Raw genomic sequence first — 24,186 nt, 5'->3', positions numbered from 1 at the left:
GGAAAGGGCAATGTCTGCAGTTAAGGTAATATTTGTGTCCATGTGTTAAATGTTGTTCAAGCTTGTATTTATGGTTCATTAATGCACAGCCTTTATTATTAGGGTGAGTACTAAAAGTAAATGCTGTAAGCTCGACCTGCACTACTGACGCTGGTTCCAGTATAAATGTGTACACGTTTTCAAACTTTAGTAATATGAGGCTTTGTATAATGCTCCCAGAATGCTCTCTGATTATGCAAATATTTGCCGAAGTTTGAAAGCAAGTGTGATGATTCTTTGCTTTCAAAATAAAATGTTCGCAAAAAAATGCAAGTTGGAAAAAACATTTAGCTAAACTACTGTAAGGTTTTAGGTACCATATCTTTGCAGCATCATTTAGCTCCATGTTGATGTATGCTTGCATTTCCCAACAATATTCATAATGGAAAATCAGTGTAACCAGTTTAAATACGATTATGGGAAACAAAAATAAACAAGCATTGGCAAAGCCAGTAGGTCTGAAATTGGTGGTCAACCTTATAGTTTTGTCAATGCGTGACTTGTTTAGGTATGGTTTTTGTAAAACCTTATCGGTGTGCGAGCTGCTGGGGCCTCACCATTCTAAGAAGCATTGGCAAAATCAAAAATTATTTTTGCTCTCAAAAAGCACACATTGCCACAGCAGTTCCAGGCACTGAACAACACTACTTTGTGTGCCAATATGCTCCTTGTAAAAGAGCAGAATACTGTCACTTACGGTGAAGCCACCTGATAGAACGAGAGAAAAAGAGAGAGAGACAGAATTTTATTAAACACAAAGGGTCATGGTTAACGCCAGGCCTAATTAGAGGCCCAGTTATTGAAGAAAGTCTCAAAAGTGCATCCATTGTATATATCCTTGCATTAAGTGCATATATATAGTTTCCGTGAATTCACAAGAATTTACAGAAGTAGGCCAAGAAATAGTACTCATAGAAAATATTTGTGAACTGCATTTTAGCATGAGCAAATGTGCATGTGTAGATTTGCTCATGTGAAAATCTGAATGTTTCAAGTTCACTTTTCCCCCAACCACTTTTTTCCCAACCCTGGAAGAAGTTTTACGTCTGCCACTGTCGGGAGTAAATTTCCAACTTTTTTCAGTATGGGAAAAGATTAGAAAAGAGTTGGTGCAAACCCTTAAAACACGCAAGTTAGTATGTTAGCACAGACTCAAAGGGGCATTCCAACCGTTGAACTATTACTTACCACTACCTTCAGCCCCAGCATGTAGATCTGCAGAAACATACCAACATAAGGTAATTGCTAGAATTCAACTCTACTATGGTACGATCCCTGGCATAATTAGTGAGGCTATATCAGAACTCTTAAATAATTAGATTGCTGCCGTAATTTGTCGCCGTATTACATGGCACAAAAGGGACAAGTGGATTTTGTTACAGGACAAGAAGATTTATGAAGCAACCTGCCCCATGGACAAGTAGATATTTTATTAAATTCCACACCCCTGCGCCTTATTATAAGAAACCCATAGGTGGCACTGCTTGCACAGTAAAAGTCACTTGTGCTCTGAAACTCGCTACCAGCCTCGATTCAAAAAGCCCAGGAGCACTTACAGGTCAAAGGAGAGGTGAAACATTGCTGTTTCCAAGGTAACCATCCCATAACCCTGAAAAATTACCACTCCTTCAAATACAATCTGTAGTCCACGGATAGGTAACAATCTGTTCAGCACACTCTCCTCATGCTTGAAAACACTAACAATGTTCTATGTCAATGTACGTTACACAGCGATGACCTGTGTCTGACTTGTGTATTACACAGTCATGTGAATTCATATATAGCTCTCCTGGACCTCACAGTAATTCTAGATCACTCAGTGGCAGTGCAGCAGGTTGCAGTTCAAGCAGGCTACATAATGTCCCTTATATTCAGGGCCACTGAAATTATGTGGTAGAGAGGGTCAAATTATGTGGCAGGGTTGAGGAAATTATGCGGCAAGAAAAGCCAAATTATGCGGCACATTTTGTGACAGTACTACTTCACTATTTTGTCATTTTTAAGCTTGTTAAGAGTGTTTAGGCATTAGTTGTTCCTTGTTAGCATCAGTTTAATACCCAAATATAGTAATAAGCTTCACAGAGGTAACCTGTCAACCTTTGCAAAAGGCCTTCCACTGTTCGGCAACAGGCGTCGCTGTGTTTTTACTAACTTTTGAACCGTTTTTACCGAGAAACACATTTTTTTTGTCTGCAGATTATGCAGCAGATGATGGATTATGTGGCAAATGCTGCAATTCTACAATTATTTGAAAATCGCTGCAGCCGTACAATCGCATAATTCCAGCGGCCCAGCTTATACTGCTTGTTTGTTACACTCACATAGGACAGAACCACGTCATGTCTATCACTCAGTAGCGTAACTGTCCACAGTAACAAACCCTCTATCATTATTTGAACAGGGATGGAATAACTGAAGAGACAGGCCACTGATGGACCGCTTAATGACGCCTCACAATGACATTCATTTGAGGGATGACTGCAACAAGGTTCATCCGATCTGATCTCCTGCCAACCTATGCCTGCTCAGGACCAAAAACAAACAAAATATCAGAATGACCAACACTGTGCAGTAACCGCCTTAGTGGACTGTGATCATAAGAAATACAATAAAGGGACCTGTAGAGATGATCAAAGAAGCCAACTTACTAAAAACCACAAACTGCACACCTGTCTCTCACACTTCTTCACCCATCAGACTGCTAAGTGCTGCGTCCCATGATAAAAACATCTCAGTTGTCATCTCGCACAAAATGGAAACACTTAAAAGACTAAAAACAAAAGCAACACACTTCCAACCACACACACTACATGGATGGTGTAGCATAATTCCCCTCGGCGTCCAACATAGAGTTAGTAATATGCTAAATCAGAGTTACAATACAAAGCATTTTGGCAGCGCATCCGTGATGCAAAAGAATTGCGCGACATAAAGGGCCTGATTACGAGTTTGGCAGACTGGTTACTCCATCACAACCATGACAGATATCCCATCCCCCGTATTACAAGTTCAATTAGATATATAGAGAATGTGGCGTAACAGCTAGAGCGGTCGACCTCGAAGCTGGGGAACTGGGTTCGGGTCTCGGCAGGGACGCTCAACATCCTGTGATCCAGGACAAATCACTTAATCTCCCCGTGCCTAACAAAAAAGAAGGTGTCCGTCTGTAACGCAACTGGTGCTCATTTAAAGCACTCCGATACCTTCGGGTCGAATTTGCACTATATAAAACAAAAACAAAAAAACTCATAATACGGCGGACGGGATAGCCGTCACGTTTGTGATGAAGTGACCCGTCCACCAAACTCGGAATCAGGCCCTTAGTGTTTCATTCCTTTCAACTTTAGCGAACGGTGACACTTGGTGGCGAGAACTAGGAATGACTTCGAATACTGGGTTTGTGATCAAACATTGATATAGCATCCTAAGTCCTAACTGATACTATTCATAAACCTGAATTTAAGTTCCTGCAAAAAACATTCCTGCAAAAAAACATATTAAGTTAAATAACAGTAATTTCAATAAGTTGAAAAGTAAATATATTTTGTTGGTAAATTTCGTCCCCAACAAGCGCCGTTTCCTTCACAGTTCATTTAAAATGCCCGAGAGGGATTCCCAAGCCCCCTAAAGAGAGAAGGCTTTCGAGATTCACTCAAGGACAGGACATGCAGCACACTTCACCGGGGCCAGAAGGTGGCGGTATTGCTTTGAAGAGATGCACTTCATTGCAAATTGCTATTAGTGCACTCATATTAATGTCAAAATATCCCTCATCTGAACACTCCATTTTAACAAAGCACACGCAAACAATCCTTCATAAAGAAATTTAAAGAAACATAAAAATCAAAATCACCAGCTGAGCATCTGTACGAGTTCTCCGTTCTAAACATTATACTGAAATTAATTTACCACAAATGTACTGTGCCAACTACACGGTCATGAAGAGCTTTAAGTGGCCATAAAAAAGATAGTGGATGTCCTCGAAAAGGGGCGTGGCCAAAAAAAGTGTAACTATAAACATTTTCAAGAGAAAAGCCCTGTGTAATTAAGGGTGCGTCTTAAACACGTAAACTGAACTCCAGTGTATCACACAGCATACCACTCGACCCTATGCCTCTCGTCGGTGAGTTGTGTCATTGCATCCAGACATACCACATAATAACAAACTGCTGGCAGAGGAAACACTTCTCATGCGGCCAGGTGAACCTCCATTGTTTTTTATTGTAGCTTCATTCATTCACTGCAGCCGTTTTTTCTCATACACGCTCACTTCCTATACTAACTCATTCACTATACCACTCATTTACCCCTGTGGATTTATTCAAGCATGTATTAATTCATTCAATCATGCACACTCACAAATGTATCCACCTCGACTGTATTCACAGCATTTTTGTTCCCATTGGCTCTGCCAATAAATACTTCAACGGCTGCATACCTCCTTCACGCACGTTCATATAAAATGTGAACTGCACCAATAACAACTGGCACGTATGCGAGCATCGTTGTGACTGCCCTGCATAGGCTAAGGAGAATGTGAGCATTTAGTCTGAACATCTGTATGACCCACTCACAGGCACTGTGAGAAGCTCGCAGTGCTGCATTCAGCCTCAACTCCAAAGCTCTGACCGTGCCCTGTAATGAATACTTACCAACAACCTGCACTCACCCAGACACCAAGACTCTAGGGGCCTTATTTACAAGCCCCTTACACCACCCGTACTTCACTTTCCCATGTTAAAAATGACGCAAAAGTGGCGCTAGCGGCTTGTAGATAAGCCCCTAGGTGTATTCCAAACAAGAGACCCATGTTGCATGAAAAAACAACAGAAACACAACATCTGAATAAAGTGAATACTCTTAGGGAATACAAGCAGTAAAACATGAAATGTAAACAGAACTGCATCTCTGACATGGATTCCCTTAAAGTGTTTTACAGTCGTTGAGGAATGAATCCGTGATTTTCCCTGCAGAGTTAAGGACATGAATAAAGGGCGTCGTGAGGACCCGTTTACAAGTCAGCTTTTAATGACTAGGGGTTAAGAAAGTTGGACCCATTCCCCTTAAAGCTGTGCATTCAGGCTTTCCCAATAAACTAGCAAAGGGGGCAACCCTTGGGTTATTCACGTAAACAAAAGGGCTTTTTGAAAATTACAAAAACAGGATTTACAACAAATGCTTTGCGTTACCAACTGGTAGTCTTATTAGAAAAAACCGGTTATACAGCCGGAAAGAATTATAACAGACCAGAACAAACTCCAATCCATAAAAGACGGTATTCTAGATACTCAAACATGCCTACAACCGCAGCAATCTGGCAGCACCAGTGAAGGTACCACAACACTGTGACATAACCAAGTGAACAAGTTCTAACACACACAGACCATTCCCGGTTTTCAGTTGGCAGACAGCATCTCCTAGGCCCACAGCCGTGAACGCTGTAGATGGCGTGAAAATCATATTTCTACTTGTCTGTGTGGTCTCAACTAGTTACAAATTAAAATATGTTGTATTGAAATAAGGGATACAGTTCATCAGGGGCTGAACTTTCCAGTTCATTCCCTGTTGTTGTGAAACACGCCCACAGACAGTTCTCTACACTTTTCTGCACTTTCACCCTCTGTGCCTCCAAGAATAAGTTAAGTAACTAAAGGTGGTTGCCATGATGAAATGCCGTTCCCTTCATAATCGAAGAGAAAGTCAACTAATGTCTCTTTTGGACATTCACTACAAATACAAGTACTGTAAGGATCCACCACTCTCAGGTCCCCTAATCTTTTCAAGATATTTTAATAAGTGCTTGTTCTCCATTTTCATGCCAGCACCTCACCATAAAGTGATTACACTCTGCACTTCATAGCACCCACCTCCTATGCTGAAAATGTCTGTGTATGGAAAAGAGCAGTATAGGGCATATTCATACATTACGGAGATGTCCATCAATAGCCACAACAGCATTCATTCCATGTCTGAGTTTCCACAGCCACTTGCCCTGCTTCAGTCTGTCTGTCTCCAGCCAACAAGAGGATTGGGGGAAATGCAGCAAAGGGAGAAAAGGGTATGCAGGGAGAACAAAAGGGCTTCCGTGATGACTTCTGGGGAAATAGGATGTGACGATTTCCTGGGGCTCCATGGCAGTCAGAGGTTACTGGGCTCCAGTTGTATCAGTGTGGAGTTGTTCCTCACTGGTGTTGTGGGGCAACAGTAGTACTGGACCCCAAACTGCGTAACCTAGTACGCCTCTCCAGCACTTGCCTCTCCTGGAGTAGCGATACAGAGACGTCCAAGGCTCACTCAAGGAGGTGAGGTGGGTTGGACACTCAGAATACAGTTTCACCATAATATTAGCTAATAAGAGCAATAGCCAGGCAGTCTTTTACTTTAGAAAAGGAAAGTACTTTAATACAAACAAGAAAAATATACTTCACACAAAGCCAAAATACACGGTAAAAACCAGAAGTGTCTTCGATTGTCGGAGCCAGACTTCTCACTCCCAAAGTATTACAGCACCAAGAGCCAAGCACTATAAAAACAGCTAAGAATGCAATATCCAAACCATGTCTCACAGGACTACTCTTCAAGGCTGGAGCAATGGCACCATTACCTGTACTGCAGTGAGGTGACTTCAGTAGGTGACATGAAGTCAAATGTTCCTGGTCCGCCCAATCTCCCAAACCCAAAGCAGCAGAAGTGCCCGCCCTTCTTTGGAGATGACTCCGCGCTGGGGGCGTCAGGGGTATAGTTAGGGGTACCTGGTATCCCTACACAGGTACTACAGTCTCACTAGTCCAGTAGCCACTGGGCTAGTTATAGGAGGAGTGTGGCTGGCCAGAGCGCCAGTGTACCCTGATATTCATAGAATGACACAAAAGGGGCGGGTCTGTACCACAGGGCCACTAGTCACAGTCTAGAGCTTCTAGGAGCAGAGTATCTAAAGGAACGGCTCAGTTTGCTAAGAGTACCAGACAAGGAAGGACAAAGCTGGACATGGATCCTGGGCATGGAACAAGGGTTCAAATGGTAAGTTCTTCAACGGGGCGCTCTTCCCCAGCTACCGACAAGACCTGGAAGCACCCACAGGCTCCCACACCACAGGGAAGGGGTTGGGGCGAAGCAGTCTCACCGTCAATAACAGCATGGAACTCCCTCTGTCCCCCTCACTGTCGATGTGCATAAAGTCTTCTTATCGTGAGAATCTGCCTGGAGTTTCCTTGAGCCTCAAAGCGCCAACCACCTCCATAAGCCTCACAGATAGCCCTTTCTCTGCTGGGAGGCCGCCTGATGAGCTGAAGCCCAGCATCTTCCAACAGACTGGCAAACTCCTTTCACAGATAATCCATCACAGAGACGTGCTCTCTAGTCCAGTCCCTGTTCCCGGGTCTGGCAGGAGGAATAGCAATCCGACTCCTGCATGTTCACTTTGTGATCAGTGCACGTGGAGGGCCTGGAGAGGGGATCTGACCTAAACACAGGCAAGAGCTGATAACTACTGCAACCCGCCAAGCTCCTACAAGGGCTAAGGGGGAGAACGGGAATGTCCATCAGAACAGATGCCAGACCAGATTACATTATACACAACCACTCACCATGCTCACCCAGTGAGCTCACTGGCCCTCAAAACACATCCCAGACAAGACAGAGTCAAAAAGAACCCTGTAAAGGAGACAGAAGAGACTTTACCAGGTGGGAGCTTGGTGGTAGAAGAGCCACTTGCTGTAAAAAAGGGGTACACTGTGCATGTCTCCTCGACGTCAAAGACAAGCTCTAGGGTTTCAATACATGTTCACAGGGAGACCCTCAGTGGACACGTGATCGTTATGTAAATGGCGGTGGAAATCAAAAAAAACAACGGAAAGTTTCCAGTGACTTGCCATAAGATCAACACAGGACGGGAAGCACACACTCCAGAGCCATGCAAAAAGACTTCCCATCCTCCTAACACAAGAGAACCTACACGGAATTAAAAAGCAAGCACTGGCAAAGCACTCAATGTGCTGCACTGTATTAAAGTCACATGAGCTCTCAAAGCTATCTGCAGCCACATGCTAAAAATAAATGTGTGCTTGTAATACAAACAGTAGGGATAGGGTGGCGCCATTGTTCCATGCATCTGAAATTGTGAAGTAGGACACAATTCTAACTTAAATTTCACACCCCCAGTCAATTGCGTTGTATAACCATCCACGAGACACCATCGGCCTATACTGATCTCATTATCGCTCGCAAGAGACATGCACATTTGTCTGCTGCCATACGATAAAAATACCACAGTTGCAGACGTCACCAGGCGTAGAAAGTGCGACAGTAAATGTCTTATGGTCAAATGCACTAAAATCCAGAACGTATGTAGATAAGAATGATTTAAAAAAAATCAAGGCATGTCATTTTCCAGGTGGCAAATTGCTAAGGGGTGTAAAACAGAGGCAGAAATTGACGAGGGCGCATGAGGCAATACTACAGAGGAGCAAAAAACAAGCCAAGGAAAGAAGGATGAACCATGGTAAGAGTGGGTAATACTGTAAATGCAGGGTGAGGGACATGAGGCTCACTAGAGAACACAGGGACATGTATGGCATTGCAAGTTTAGAAAGATACCTTACCTTGCCAAGCGGCTACAAAGCAATGTATTAATAAAAACAAAGTGAGCAGGACAAACGAGCATGAAACGCAGGAGAATGTATTCCCTACCTGAACAGGCCAAGCAGGCAGCGGTTGTAAGAAGTTTGCTTCATATGGGTAGTTCACCATTGCCAAGTTCACCCAGGTCTCAGTTAGCCACGCCTTGAAATACCCAACGTCGTCCTTGCCCTGCAAGGTGCAGCACAAATGAAACGTGTTGGACAGCCATTGTTGGCCTTCATCTAAGCAGGCAGAGAGGGACAGAAAGTGCACATTTATGTTTAGACTAAGACACTACATAGTACAATCTAAAGATTAAAAAAAACACAAGATGACACCGCCCTGAATATGCGAGTTTCAGAAAGTTCTTCCCTCATCTACCCACAGCACCTTGGCCTCTGCAAGCTCTGTGTGGAAGAGCAGCGCGTGCATGTGGAGATATGAGATCATGAATTGCAGAGGAAGTCATCAAAGCTACTTTCTTCACAAGCATGTTTACTCCCGGTCTTCAGGGCAGCAGATAGTAAAGGCTTAAAGGAGAAACCAAAGAAGCCACTGGAAACTATAGCAGGAAACAATTTAGACGGATACACTAGACGTGAAACAAGACATGGGAACAGGGTCGAACGGTGTGGCCAAGACCAGAGAAGTATGCCCTTTCCTGGGCATGGCATCTCAGGATTACTGCAATGTACTCAGAGTTCCTTCAGCTCTTGTATAATGTTCTATTGCCAGTCAACCCAATTTCAGTCAGTTCCCAAATGAATTGTGCTGGCACAATGACCATGACAAGGTGATAAGCAGGCAAGCAACCCCTTGTGTTCATCTACTTTAATACTTAAAACTCAGAATTAATAAGTTACATAAGGCACAAGCAGGAGAGTGGCAATATTTTTGGTTTTGTATAATGAAGAGATTTTCCTAGGAAGGGCGAAGGGCGTGCACCCCAACACAGGCCACCATACAGCATCCTGTTAGGGAGGAGGGTTGAATCTCCTCCAGTAAAGGCTGAAGTCTACACCAGCAGAATGCATGTACAGAGAGGAACCACACAGATGTTCCTTCATTTGTGAATGTAGGCAGGCAGGGAAGCATTATGAGCATAGAATTATAAGGGTTGGGATATAGCCCCCAGTAAGGCCTCCTCCTTCCTCTGCTCTCTTGTCATATGATGACTGTGTGTCCTTCCCCTCAGCAGATACACAATAAATGCTGGTAGTGCCAGGATGTCTTGCTTGTTATTTACGTTGTTTTCCACAATTGAGCGTTTTGCTGATAACATTTTGAAACTGAGGAATCTTGTGTTCTATTTTTATTTCGTTTTGCAATATATTTGAATTTCAATTCAGACTTAATTTATGGCATTACATTATAAATATTTTTTTAAAAATTACATTGTGAGATTTTTATAGGGCCATTAAAAGCAGAATAAGTGTTACCTGTTTTAATTACGCATATATTGGTTTAAGTTTAATAGTACAAATCTTGAAATTGTACAGTAACATGAAGCAAGTATAGAGAAGTGGAAAGAGAATTGTAGAAAAGTATTTGTAGAAATATGTTTTTTTTATTTTTTATAAAGTATAGTTGTAGTGTTAGTAAGTGATGAAGTTGATAGACCTATAGTTTTATTTGTTTAGTGTTAATTTTCTGAGGTGCGCCCCTCAAAGAGTATAGCAAGCTTTTGTGTGGCTACTTCTGTACATGGTGAACTTAAAAGCTCCAAATCCAACAATATGTTTTCATGATAGCACAAATATGTTTTCATGATTAGAGAACGGCAATGTGTCTTCATGAGAGGCTGTGGCTTTCAAACAGCATGCGCGTCCTAAACAGAAAATCTATAAATCAGGAAAAACAATGTTTTTGTCATAGTAAAATAAATACAGCAAAGAACACACACCACCCGCCAATTGCAAGCTACATGTCATGTTGCATCTGCAGTCCAATAAAAGGCCTAGTTGATGCCCCATCACCAAATCTTAACGAGAACACAAGTGGGGCAGTGTAACCATGCATGACACGCCATATTTGATGGACAGCCCATCCAAGCGAAGGCAAACTAAGAAAAATACAAGAAACCCATTGGCTGAAGGTTGCTGACCAAAGAAAACACTCTCTCTGCACTACTATTTATTGAAGAATACATAGCATGAGGTCGTTCAAACAGCTGAAGCTGCATGCAAAAAACACACAGATGATGGACGGAATGCAGAGCAAATCAAACATTCACCCACAGTCAAGAGATCTGGGTTAAATCCATTGTTCATTTGCTCAACACTCCACCTCAGTTTAGACCCAGCCATATGCAATTCAGTCTTGACCATGTGCCTCATGGAAACAGTCCAGCCTGAACTGCTAAGGCAGGTCTTCCCTGGACCGGAAACAAGCATCCTGGGACCGGTTTCGGGGCATCACCCCTTATCAGCCAGGCTAGCTTGAATCCAGTGGCAACCGAAGCTGCATGCAGTCAGACCTAAAAATGCTCTGCTGCAATAAGACAGAGAGGCGGGGAGCAGTGGACATAGAGGTGTCATTAGGGAAACAAACCAAAACCTTATTACTACAGCCTGCCCAGAATCTAAATCCACCCCTCCCCTTTTAAACCAACAAGGAGTGGGGATAGTAGCAGGGCAGGTATCAGGGAAGTGGCAGGATGGCTCAGAAGGCATCGCTGTCAGGGAGAGCAGGCACAAGGTTAATGCAGGGGCAGGGAGATAGTAAGGAGGGAGAGGGGGAAATGAGGAGAAAAGGTGGCATGGTCAGAAAAGCAAACAATTGCCCAGAGTGGGAGACAGTGGCAGAATCAAGGAGGCACGGAGGAGGCATGAACAGGAAAGCACAAGGGGAACAAAAAGGTGCGATGTTGGTAATAGGCACAGAGGGGTCACAGAAGAAGGAGGTACATGGGCAGGAAATAATGGCTGTTTGATCAATCTCATGTCCTGTTCATTATGACCTCAACTCCACCAGGGGGGTCACCTGGGTTTTTGGCCCCGTGATCGGCGGTCATCTAGGGAAACCTACCAAACCCACACATTTCTGAAAACTAGACACCCGGGGGCTTCCAGGGAGGTATGGCTTGCGTGGATCCCCCAACGTTTCCTTACCCAGAATCCCCTGCAAACCTCAATTTTAGCTGAAAAAAAACACTTTTTTCACACATTTTTGTGTGGGAAAGTTGTGGCATCACCGGGCTCACATAAATTTCCCAAAACACAGTGTTCCCCCCCAGGTCTCCCGGTAAAAATGGTGCCCTACTTGTGTGGGAGGCCCAAGTACCCGCGACAGGCAAGGGCCCAAAACGTAGTGAGGCGACATCAAAATTGCCTATCTCAAAACCACTTGGTTTTGCAAGGGGCTCACCTGGGTTTTTGGCCCCGTGCTCGGCGGCCATCTAGGGAAACCTACCAAACCCACACATTTCTGAAAACTAGACACCCGGGGGCTTCCAGGGAGGTATGGCTTGCGTGGATCCCCCAACGTTTCCTTACCCAGAATCCCCTGCAAACCTCAATTTTAAGTGAAAAAATCTCTTTTTTCACACATTTTTGTGTGGGAAAGTTGTGGCATCACCGGGCTCACACAGATTTCCCACCAACCAGCGATCCCCCACGTCTCCCGGTAAAAATGGTGCCTCACTTGTGTGGGAGGCCCAAGTACTCGTGAGCAGCTACTGCTCATCGAGCTGGCACGTTTTGCCAGCTTACGTTTGTACCACTATCTATTGCGTTCTCTTTTACACTCTGCAAATCTGTGATGATGGCTCCGTCTCCTGTCCCAACCTGCATTGGCCTCCTTTGGGTCATGTAAATGCTTTATGCTCCACTAGTGAGTTGTTCATCTTGTGTCTCTAGATAAAAGACAGTTAGAAAGGCATAGTTTTTTTAATTTAGTGAGGGCAATCTGACAGGCTTTCATCAGGTTTTCCAACACACAGGCCTATCAGTAACACCTCAGATTTCTAGTTCATATTTCTATCATCTGGCATTCACCCAGCAGATATTTCTTTCTTTTCAATATTTTTGTAGACTCTTCCAGATCTAGAAGCATCTACTGAAATGTTAGACAGAGGTCCCTGGCACTTTACTTTGTCTTTATTCTCATATCAGCCACATGAGGCAGATGATGGCATCCTGGTTTGGGTTGCGGTATTCTTCCCTGTCATTATTAGTGTTCCATTATCGTCTACGTGGCCCTGGACTGCTACAATAAGCCCAAAACGCTGCACATTGCCACATACTGCTAACAACAGCTAGCATCAAGCTGCCATGTGCAGTTCAAGATACCTTCTGTACGTTCCTTTTCAAGACATTTACTCCTTTCCAATCCTAAAACTCTAATTAGAGTGTAGCTCTTTCTGCTGGGAGGGATGGAACCTATGTCTCCACATATTTTTGCTCACACATCACGTTGGTTCCTCTATGTGCTACAGACTTCCTTGAGTCAGTGAGCCATAGCACCAGTAGCTTCATACAGCAATGGCCTAGATAGCTTCCGGAAACCCATAACATTCTGCTCCATCTTCCAACCTCTGACTTCTCAAACACCAAGTGAATTGCTGGTTTCGCAGGTTTCAGACTCAAGGCTAATCACCCTTTCTCTGGGTGATGGATCCATCTTGTAATTGTTCTGAGTAGGCAGGGGTTGTGAGGAAGTCTGTAATGTGGAGGATCATTGTGCCTCTTAAATGCCTCCTCTCTTCAACCCACATGGCTTATTGGGGGCACTGCTGTTTGCTGTTTCAATACCCGAGTTGTTCACTGAGCGAGATTTACTTCAGTGATTGCCAAAGCCAGGAAAGGGATCCACTAGTTTTTCAGATTTTTTACTTTCACATTTCTAAAGTTCTGATATCAAGAGACTCTCCTTTTCTCTGAGCTCTGCAAATAATTAAGCTCTCTTGTGGGGTTTGGTGGAAGAAATCTCAATCGTTCTCTTTAAACAAAGAGTTACATTTCATAGTGTGCCCGCCACGATTTATCGTAACCACTCGTCACCCACTTAGTACCTGTAAGTGCAACGCGGTTAATAGCCTTCCAGGAGTTCACAATACTCTGGGAGCATCCATCTCCACTCTTCGTGAAATCATTGGTCACAATGTCGTAAAATGAATCACAAGGAACGATATCCTCAAACTGCCAAATTGGAGCGGATGCTGCAATAGCACTGGAATACAAAAAAAAAGAGAAAACTGCGTAAACTTCTAAGCTCTACGTGCTTTGTTTGATCATGTCACAAAAGAACATTGAATAGGACAAAGGAGATCGACCACACCTACCCACAAACTAAAGCCTGTTAGCAATACCATATTTATACAGCATTAAAGTTACCTCAAATCCCATTGTACAGCACATAGGAACACAGAATAAATAGAACAAGCATTGACAATGCCAATAGGTCTGTCTGTAAAGTAATTCTGGATGGTAATGTAGAGCATTACAGATAAATAGCATAGGAATGGATATTTTTTGCAGAATGAATCCTTTTCTGGATTCACATGCTGTGCATTATTCCATCTAGCGGCTACCACCATTTGGTGCTAGGTCCATCCCTTGTGTGACTTCAGACGGCACCCTGGAAGTTCCTGTGCGTGGTAGCCATCTTCAGATTCTTTTTTCCTCCATTGTGTCTGGAAGCAAAGGGAAACACTCTGAAGTTTAGGACGAAATCCCCGAAAAAAAACAAGGAATTCAAGAGAAAAAACCATTGGTCATCGACAAAGAAGTAACCGGAGAGGGAAAGAGACCTCTGGACACCCTTCCCCGTCGGGGGATCCCAACGGAGCAACGACCTCAATGGATTGAAAGAGGGCAAGGTAGGAGCCAGAGAAAATACCACTTTAAAATGTTGCCCAAATTACCACCAGAAGTTTGCACAATGCAATCCACACAACGTTTGTAACCTCTGCCTGCTGAGGGATCACAAGGATAAGGACTGTAAGGCCTGCACGGTTTTCGTGTCAAAGACTCTCAAGGCACATCAAAAGCAGAGGAAGGACCATTACGCAGCCATGTTCTAAAGCCAGACACAGCTATCGCTGAGAGACTTGGTTCTTTCAAGAGACGAGGACGACCAAGGAGTGGCCGCAGAATCGACACATGGGGGATCGGGGGTAGGGGTTGAGATCATCGAAGGGGACGCTGAGAGGAGGCGTACCGTGAAGAAGACAGTGAAGGATGCAGGAAAGAATACGGACAAGGTCAAAAATCCTAACCCATCGGAAGCACAAGACTCCCAAAAAGAAGGTGCAAAAGGCAGCCCAGGCATCAAAGAGAATGACGACCGAGGGTCAGCCGCGGCCGAAAGGAACCCATGGATCCCACCGAGGGATACCGACAAAGGGAAGATAGTCGAAATCGGCAAAGGCAGGTGCCGAACGAGAGGCCACAAAGAGAAAAAAACATACCCTCTGAGGCGGAAGAGGATCTCCTCGGCCTCAGACACCAAAAGGGCCTTCGAGCTGGAGAAAAAGAAAAGACACCTGGAAGCAGAAATGGCGCCACTCCTTCAACCAAAGATGGAGTTCAGCGAGGCACTGCAGGAATTCAGAATTCCGGCGAAACCTTCCACGGTCACAGATGCCGCAGAAAAGGAGGATACCCTCGAAGCTCTGGCAACCCCTGAACCTCACAAAAAGGACGTCGAAGAGGAACTCGACACTCCAGAAGAGGAGGAAGCCTCGGGAACTTTCAAGGAAGAATGGAACAACCTTGACACAAAAAAGCCCAGAAGAAGAGGTCTGTAGCTATCCCTCAAAGGCTTCGCCACCAGACGACATAGCCTTCTACAACAGCCTCATCAAGAGAGCAGCTGATACCTTCGGGGTCCCCTTAAAGGCGGAGTAAAGAGACTCTTGCTCCCTCCTAGAAATATTAACACCAGCCGCCAAGGTAACACAATACCTCTCAATGCTACCAAGCATTCTGGACCAGGGCAAGGTGGCTTTTAAGAAGCCTGCCTCAGCAAAGGAGGTAACCCCAAGGGTAGAGAAAAAGTACAAACCCTCCACAAAGGACCCTAAATACGTTCAGGGGAACACAGTGGCAGACTCCATCACTGTCACCACAGTACGAAGAAGGAGCAATGCTCACTTCTCCACTGGCTCACCTCCAGAGAGAGAGAGAGAGAGAAAAAGAAAGGACATGTAGGGGAGAAAGAGGCAGCAAAACAATGGCGCACTGCAAACTCGAACGCCCTCCTCAACATGGCCACCAAAAATGGGACGACATCGAAGAACTGATGAACAAGCTCCCAGAAGAGGATAAGAAAAGCGCAAAAACCATCATACAGGAGGGAAGAAGCATAGCGAACACCTGCCTGAAGTCACCTCTAGACGCATCCAATACAGCCAGCAGGCAAATGTGCACAGGCACACCTGGCTCCAAATCTCAGGCTTCAAGCAAGAGGTCCAAACCTCAAAAATTAACAAACCCTTCACAGGAGACGCCCTGTTTGGAAGTAAGGGAGAGGAATCCCTTTAACAAATAAAGAAGGATAATGAGACGATCAGGGCAATGGGAGCCCTGCAACAGAGGGACACCTTCAAGAGAGGAGGATTTAACCTCAGAAGATCCACAGGAATGGGAGCCATCTCAAAATGTCAACAGCAACAACAACAACATCAAACACAGGGCAGCGGACAGCAATCAAACCAGCAGTCCAGATACCAAGCCTGGCAGCACCAACCAAGGCACTCCTTTCGAGGCAGAGATAAGCCAGGGGACAACCCTCGAGAGGAGGAGGAGCAAACTCATAGTGACTTGCCACACAACAGAAGACCCCCACACAACACCAGTGGGAGGCAGAATAGTGCATCACCTACTTCAATGGGAAAACATCACCACAGACAGTTGGATTTTAAATGTGGTACGCTACGGCTATCGTGGAGAAGTAACCCCCACTTAGAAAGAAAAACTTCCAAGGAACAGAACTCTTACAATTAAGACAGGTAATAAAGGAACTCCTACAAAAATAAGCAATAGAGAGGGTACCGAGGAGGGAATACAACAAGGGAAGCTACTCACCTTACTTCTTGGTACCGTAGCAAGATCTCACGCTAAGACCTATCTTAGAACTCAGATTCAGAAACAAATTCATTTGCACGCAGCATTTCAAAATGTCAACACTACAGGAAGTAATCCCACAGCTACAGAAAGGGGATTTCATGACAACAATAAATCTAAAGGACACTTATCTGCACATCCCCAGGAACCAAGCACACAAGAAGTACCTCAGGTTCTTCCACGATGACAGTCACTACCAATTCAAGGTCCTGCCCTTCGGGATAAAATCAGCACCAACAGTATTCACAAAGTGCTTAGCAGCGGTAGCAGCAATCCTAAGGAGGGGAATCCACATCTATCCCTATCTAGATGACTGGTCCGTAAAGGCAAATTCAAAGCAAAGAGGTTACACACACGTTCATCAGGTGATCACAACACTGCAAAAATTGGGTTTTTCAAAAAGCCACAAAAAGTCATCAACAAAGCCATAACAAGAAAATACCTTCCTAGGAGCAAGACTAAACTCCAGCGTTGCACAGGCATACCCGACCCAGAAGAGAATACAAGCTATCAGACAACAAACTCGCCTCTACCAGAAGGGTCAGTCTCTGACAGTGAGGACTGTCGTGAAACTCATGAGCATGATAGCATCAAGCATTCCCCTCATCACCCAGGCACATGCGCCCTCTACAGGAGTGGCTATGCAACAGTTGGTCACAAACCACAAGGAGTTGGGAGGATCTAGTGGTTGTAACAGAAAGAGTTCAGACGGAGACACAATGGTGGGCATCCAAGAACATAACCCTAGGCAGTTAGTCAGTGACTATCACAACAGATGCGTTCCACAAGGGTTGGGGAGCACATTCAGGAAACCTGAGGGTACGGGGTCATGGGAACAACACAGACTCCAAAAAGCACATCAACTTCCTAGAGGTGAAGACGGTGTTCATGGCACTAAAGGCATTCCAAGCTCACACAGGAGGGAAGACGGTATTGATCTAAACGGACAATACAACAACAATGTTCTACCTCAACAAAAAGGGAGGAACAAAATCATTTACTCTAAGCAAACTAGCTCAGGAAATATGGAAACGGGCCAATTCAAGAAACATCAGCCTACAGACTATTCACATGGCAGGAAAGAACAACAGTGAAGCAGACAGAACAGCATATCACACAAAAGAGAGATAAAGTAAAGGAGCCTGCAACAGGTCTTCAACCTCTGGGGGACTCCAGAAATAGACCTATTCGCATCAATGGAGAACAGAAAATGCCAATCCTTCGCCCCCAGGTTTCAACACCACCTATCAAAAGGGAATTCACTGTCACTAAACTGGTCAGGGACATTCGCATATGCCTTTCCTCCGATACTTCTACTACAAAGGGTCCTGGTAAAGCCAGAGAACCAGGAACAAATCTATTTCTCATAGCCCCTCAATGGGCAAGACAAACCTGGTACTCAAGCCTGCTCTAAATGTCCAAGGGACAAATGATCAAATTCAAGTCAGACAAAAACCTTCACACAACACAAAGGGGTCAGATATTTTACTCAGAACCAGCCTAGCAGCCTGATGCCTGAATACATAGAGTATGGGCATTTGAACATACCGCAAAGAACAATGGAAATACTAAAGGAGGCAAGAAAATAGACTACAAGACAATGCCATGCAGCTAAGTGGAAACAGTACACCATATGGTGTACACAAAACAATACCCTAAATAAGATCTCCACACAGGAAACAGTGCTCATATATCTTACACACTTGCTTGACAGTAACATCAATTACTCAAACCTCAAGGTGCACCTGGCAGCAATTGTAGCCTACACCAGGGGAGATTCATGTAAAAGTTTCTTCACAGCACCAGTCATCCAAAGATTCCTAGAGGGTCCAACAGGATTGCACACCTAAGAAAGGCTCCATTCCCAATGTGGAGCTTAAACACAGTCCTAGCACAACTAATGAGAGAACCATTCGAGCCCATGCACAAAGCAGAACTCAGATGCATTACTATAAAGACCGCCTTCTTAATAGCTATAGCATCTCTATGGAGAGTAAGTGAACTACAGGCATTAACGATTGAGGAACCATACATGCAAATCCAAAAGGACAAGGTCATTGTGAGAACAAACCCTCAATTCCTACCTTAGGTAGTAAGTAAATTCCACATGAACCAAAGCATACAGCTAGCAGTCTTCTTCAAAAACCCACAAACATGACTAGAAAGAAGCCTTCATACCCTGGACGTAAGAAGGGCTTTACAATACTATTTACAGGAGACAAAACAATTCCGTAAAGGCAATCAACTGTTCATCTCTCACTCAAAGTCCAACAAAAGAGATCCCATGAAAAAGGGGAAAATTGCACATTGGATTGAAAAGGCAATTCCAGTATGCTATGCCTCAGCAGGAAAAACTCTAACACACGGCCAAAAGCCCACTCAACAAGGAAAAAAGGGACGACCCTGGCCTTCATGGCCGATGTGCCTATAGACAGTAAAGGGCTGCGGCAACATGGGCATCCCTATACACCTTCACCAAACATTACTGCATGGATATACAGATGACTAAGGAAGCTCAACTGGGAAAATAGGTACTTCAACATCTGTTCGCAAAGTCTTCCTCAACTTACCACAACCACCCCACGGAGGAGGGAACCGCTACATAATCTAATGCACAGCATTTGAATCCAGAAAAGGATTCATGCTGCAAAACAAAATGGTTACTTACCAGTAGGAGTAGTTTTGCAGCTTGAATAGTTTTCTGGATTCACATGCAACCCAACCACCTCACCTCAGAGGAGGAATGCAAACTAAGTGGGTAAAGAAGTGTAGTGAGGACATGGGATTAACTGCAGGCATTGCTAAAATTAGCGTAAGTTAGTAGATGCTTGGCAGACATTTTTCCACTTTTGCACACATTACTACATGGCTCTGTTCTCGTAAATACTCTGCTTGCGCTTTTTCACATGAGAACTGTCTGCCTTTCAAGCATCTAGCTGTACACTGTGCTCCTCGTCTGCACAGAGTGTTCAAGTTCGAAAACAATATATGCTGTTGATTCACTTTGGTCAGTCCCGTGCCCATAGACATAACATAGAACACAGCTGCACTACTGAAACTCAAGTGCTTTTAATATGGCATTGTATGCGTGTAGAGGCACTTGGAGAAAATCATTCTAACGAAGAAGAGCTGTGTTTGTCCGGGGATGTAAATCCTTGCATCCAAAATTGGAGGTATGTGGTCCCCCTGACAAAGCCTAGAGGTCTTCTATAATTATAATAAACTAGCTCTTAGCACGGGGAGGGTGGTAAGGCGCTGTAGTCCTGTTGCCACTGTCATTATAATACGTTTTCCCCTTTTGTGCTTTACGGAACTAACAATGCTGATTATATTGTTCTTATGCATTTTGCTGCTAGTATTGGCTTGTGTACTGCATTATAGAGCACGTTAGTTAAAATAAACATTTTAAACTACACAATGTCTTTGTATACTCACGTTGTGTACAAGTATGAGTGTTTGAACGAATGAGTGTCCTTGTTCCCACGATTCCTGAGAGGGTCGAAGTAACATGTTTTAGGATGTCTAATCATTGGTAGCTTCGCTGTAGTACGGAGCATGAATGAGACACTATAGCTAGTCGGATTGGGGTTCTGGGCACCGAGGTGGGTTTTTTGGTACACCACTACACACCGAGGTCCTGGTTTCCTGCGCATAGTTATGTGTATGTGCAGAATCCCTGCAACAGAAGATCACGTAAATCAAGAACTAACATCTAAAGACACCCTAGAAAAAAGGGGGAAAAAAGAATCCCAACATGGCTACCATGCACCGGAACTTCCGGGCGCCGTCTGACGTCACACAAGGGATGGACCTGGTATCAAATGGTGGTCGACAAAACCCCAGAAAAAAGATTTTTAAAAAAAAGACAATTCCGGGCCTAACCTCTAGATGGCGGAATAATACACAGCATGTGAATCCAGAAAACTCTTCAAACTGCAAAACTACTTCTACTGGTAAGTAACCATTTCGTTACTTGTGTAGAAGAACTGTAGAATAATGATGTAAGTTAAAGGGTCAGGAGAGAGTTACTCTGTCAAGCCACACCAAAAGATTAATGTAAGTTATTGACTGCCCTCCTTCCATCGGTGCTGCTGCCAGAGAAAAACACCATCACTTATCTAGTTATCTAAGACACTTTACTAGCATTTCAATGTTATGTGTGTGCCCCTGAAAGTTCAAGCTTAGGCAGCTGGATAAACAAAATGATCACAACTGCATTGTGGGCAAGCACTTTGCTTGTGGAAGCACACAACTCCTGCCCACTCAAAACATGTACTCATGTTTTCCAACATGTGGGCAGAGCTAAATCCCCTCTCTAGTGATGCTCACATAACTGTCTGGCGACAGCTCTGCTGCTAATCCAGACCAAAACACTGATGCATAAACTAAGGCACTGCATAAAATAACTAAGAAAATATGTAGGAGTTAAAGGCCAGTCATCAATTTTCCCCAGATATATATGTTGTTTTGTCAGGTTTTCACCAGTGGCGCTTTGTAAGGAGGCTGCAGGATGAAGCTGTCAAAGATAGAGACAGAAGATCAAACTAGGCCAGTTGTGGTTTTGTGTATTGTGTGCATAGACCAAGGAATGAGTTCCAGGGCATATTACAATGGCAAAGCAGTCACAGTAGATTCCTTTATAGCTTTTATGCCACAGTAAAGAAATGAAACATGGCAAAACATGTATGTGAATGTAAACGTGTCTACAACCTTGTAATTTTCTGTATTTAGATTTCCTTTGCTTCATGCTTTTATTTCGTTTTCTTGCTCCTTTCATGCCCTCTACTTTTAGGTTTTGAAACCAAAGTCCCTCTCATTTGGAGCCCTGAAATTCAATTTTCCCTTCTGGTCACTTTAACAATTTTAGGTTTGTCCCCCTGGAAGGCAGCCTTTTTCTAACCTCCCTTGCCACCAATTCATATTTGTGCCTTTACTGAGCATAATGAGTCTTTTTGTCCCCCTTATGGTACCAACAGTCTAGCGCTCATGCAATTATCAGTTTACCACAACATCTACAGGTTCAAGACAACTGTGTACAACAAAATTGCTGTACCTTTCGAAACTGTGTTCTTTTTGACATGATGAGTGGTCTATGTTCTAGAGAAGTGGTTCTTAACCTTTTCACTTCTGTGGCCTCCTCTTAATCATTGCTGGAACCCGGAGACTACCACTGGATCATTATTGAAATCTGGGCCCCTGCTGGGGTCAGACATGGAGATCTGTCCCAGGATTACATCCGTTCCCGACCCCATAGTATTATCATTTTTGGCCAACCCTATACCTAAAAAAGCCAGTTTCTTTTCTTTTCCACACTGCCTGGTTGCGGACTCTGAATATCTGGTCTTTATCTCTAAAAAATTATCTGAATATTTAACAGACAATATAGGGTCTGCTTCTCCCTGTGTGGTATGGGATACTATGAAAGCGTATATCCGGGGAGTCACCCAACAGTTTGTTTGGCAACAAAATAAAGAACAAGAGAAACTAACAAAAGAAGCCTATCAAAGGCTTACAATCAGCGAGCTCCAACATGCTGAGGCTGTCCGACAGGGAATGGCAATCAAGATTCTCTGTATGTCTCTCTAGTAGAGCATAGAGCAGCGATAATCAGGGTGTTAAAAGAGAAGGTAGCGGATTGCTTTACTAGGCACAAGATACTACAATATGCGTACGGTGATAGAATAGGGAAGGTATTCGCACATCAGCTTATGGACAGCCGTTTTAAAACGAAGATTAAAGCTATTAAGGGCGAGGGCGGAACTTTATATAGATGTCCCCAGGAGATTGCGGATCAATTTTCCATCTTCTACCAGCTATTATATTCTCCGAATCCAACACAAGATTTGACTGGTATGCAGAGCTATTTGCAAGCTAGCAATCTCCCGACTCTGACAGAGGAAGATTCTTCTCTATTAGAGCAGGAGATCACTGTAGAGGAAATTATGGAAGCAACTGGGGGGCACCCGCTCGGAAAGGCGGCTGGAGAAGATGCTATCCCGGCTGTGTTTTATAAGTGCTGCAAAAGACTGCTGGCTCCGGTGCTTAGAGAGGTAATTGACCAAGTTGGGGTTACTGGCCGTGTTCCAAATTCATGGAATATGGGCAATATAATTTTTTCTTTTAAAAGGATAAAGCACCAGAGGAATTGGCATCCTACTGCCCAATTTCCTTAATAAATGCAGAAGCTAAGGTGTTTGCCTAGATACTGGCCACCCGGTTAGCTCCAATGATGGTCAGTCTGGTTTCTCCCCAGCAGCATGGGTTTATTCAAGGGAGTCACACCACTGCCCATGTCAACACGGCAGTGGCGTCTTTTGATGCCGCAGGGAAGTTCAAAATCAATCTGGGCATGGATTTATTGGATGCGGAAAAAGCATTCGACTGGCTGGCTTTGGAATACCTCTGGCCAACACTTACGGCATTTAGGGGCCAAGGAAAAATTTCGGTAGCTGGTTCAGGCTATGTATTAAAACCCTATGGCTAGATTACTTTACTCTAATATTCAAACAACTCCTTTTTAGGTCTCGCCTACGCAGCGCGCATGCGCTGCATAGGATAAAGACCTTTAGCCATCGATGCGCCTTATCAGCCAAAAACGTGCACGCATTGCATTGCTTTTAATGGCAACCATATGTTTGTAATTAACTTGCAAACATATGGTGCCCCTGCTCATTCCCGGAAGGGAAACAGGCGCAGGCCCCCTCCTGTCTTCCCTCCCCCTGCTGCCTCCTTCTTTAGCGCGAGTCGCGCGCGCTGGTTTCCTTTAATGGCGCGCCTGTGCTTGTTTTGTACATCTCTTCCACTTCTTCGGGCACCCTCAGTTATCGGAATTGACCGGAAGGTGCATAATACGCCACACAAAGGGTGAAAGCAATGCCTTGGGGCACCATTCTCCGCTCTGCCTTTATGTTTTGGCGGTGTGGAGGGAGGCGGGGGTTATAGTGATGTTTCCAATCACATGAACATTACAGTGCTTAGAATCATTTTAACGGACTTGAAACGACAAAACAAATACTTTTTTCATACCGTGGTTTCCTTAAGTCTAAGATTCTCAAAAAGGAAAGCCATTTCGCTTTCTAAAAATATTCCCGGATTGTGCACCTGGCAGGGATGTTCAGTCTATTAGTAAACGAGGGAAGCTCACGAAGGTGGGTCGACCTACCCAGTGGTTCTGACCCACTGCGCGGATGCAGTTTTTATCAGGAGGTTAGATGAAGAAGGGTGTGGCTAGCCATAACAAATTGGTTAATTGTGCTGAAATGTGGTTCTGGTCGTTTCAGTGCTTGACATTTGTATAGCGCAGTCGGGCGTTAGTATGGCATCGCAGCACTTCTAATAAATGAAGTTATTTAAAGTGAATACTTCCAAGTAGAAGTATGGAGAGGAAGTCTAGGATCATAAAACACACAATAGCAGTCCCCGTTGCAGGGTCACCGGATTTTGGGGACGAGAGGGCTGCTAC

General features: G+C 44.2%; 1 protein-coding gene across 1 annotated transcript in view; it reads right to left on the bottom strand.

Moving 5' to 3' along the window:
• The window catches only part of PRCP (prolylcarboxypeptidase), a 299,660-nt gene that overhangs the window by 57,734 nt on the left and 217,740 nt on the right, over positions 1–24,186 (bottom strand). Inside the window, exons 5-6 of the mRNA XM_085623236.1 lie at positions 13,670–13,827; positions 8,728–8,900 (exon numbers count right to left, since the gene is read on the bottom strand). Coding sequence (XP_085479362.1) covers positions 8,728–8,900; positions 13,670–13,827 — 331 coding nt within the window. The remainder of the gene's footprint in view (positions 1–8,727; positions 8,901–13,669; positions 13,828–24,186) is intronic.

Source organism: Triturus cristatus, chromosome 8 (assembly GCF_964204655.1).
Source record: "Triturus cristatus chromosome 8, aTriCri1.1, whole genome shotgun sequence".
Taxonomy (NCBI): Eukaryota; Metazoa; Chordata; class Amphibia; order Caudata; family Salamandridae; genus Triturus; species Triturus cristatus.
This window is presented reverse-complemented; position numbering and strand designations above follow the sequence as displayed.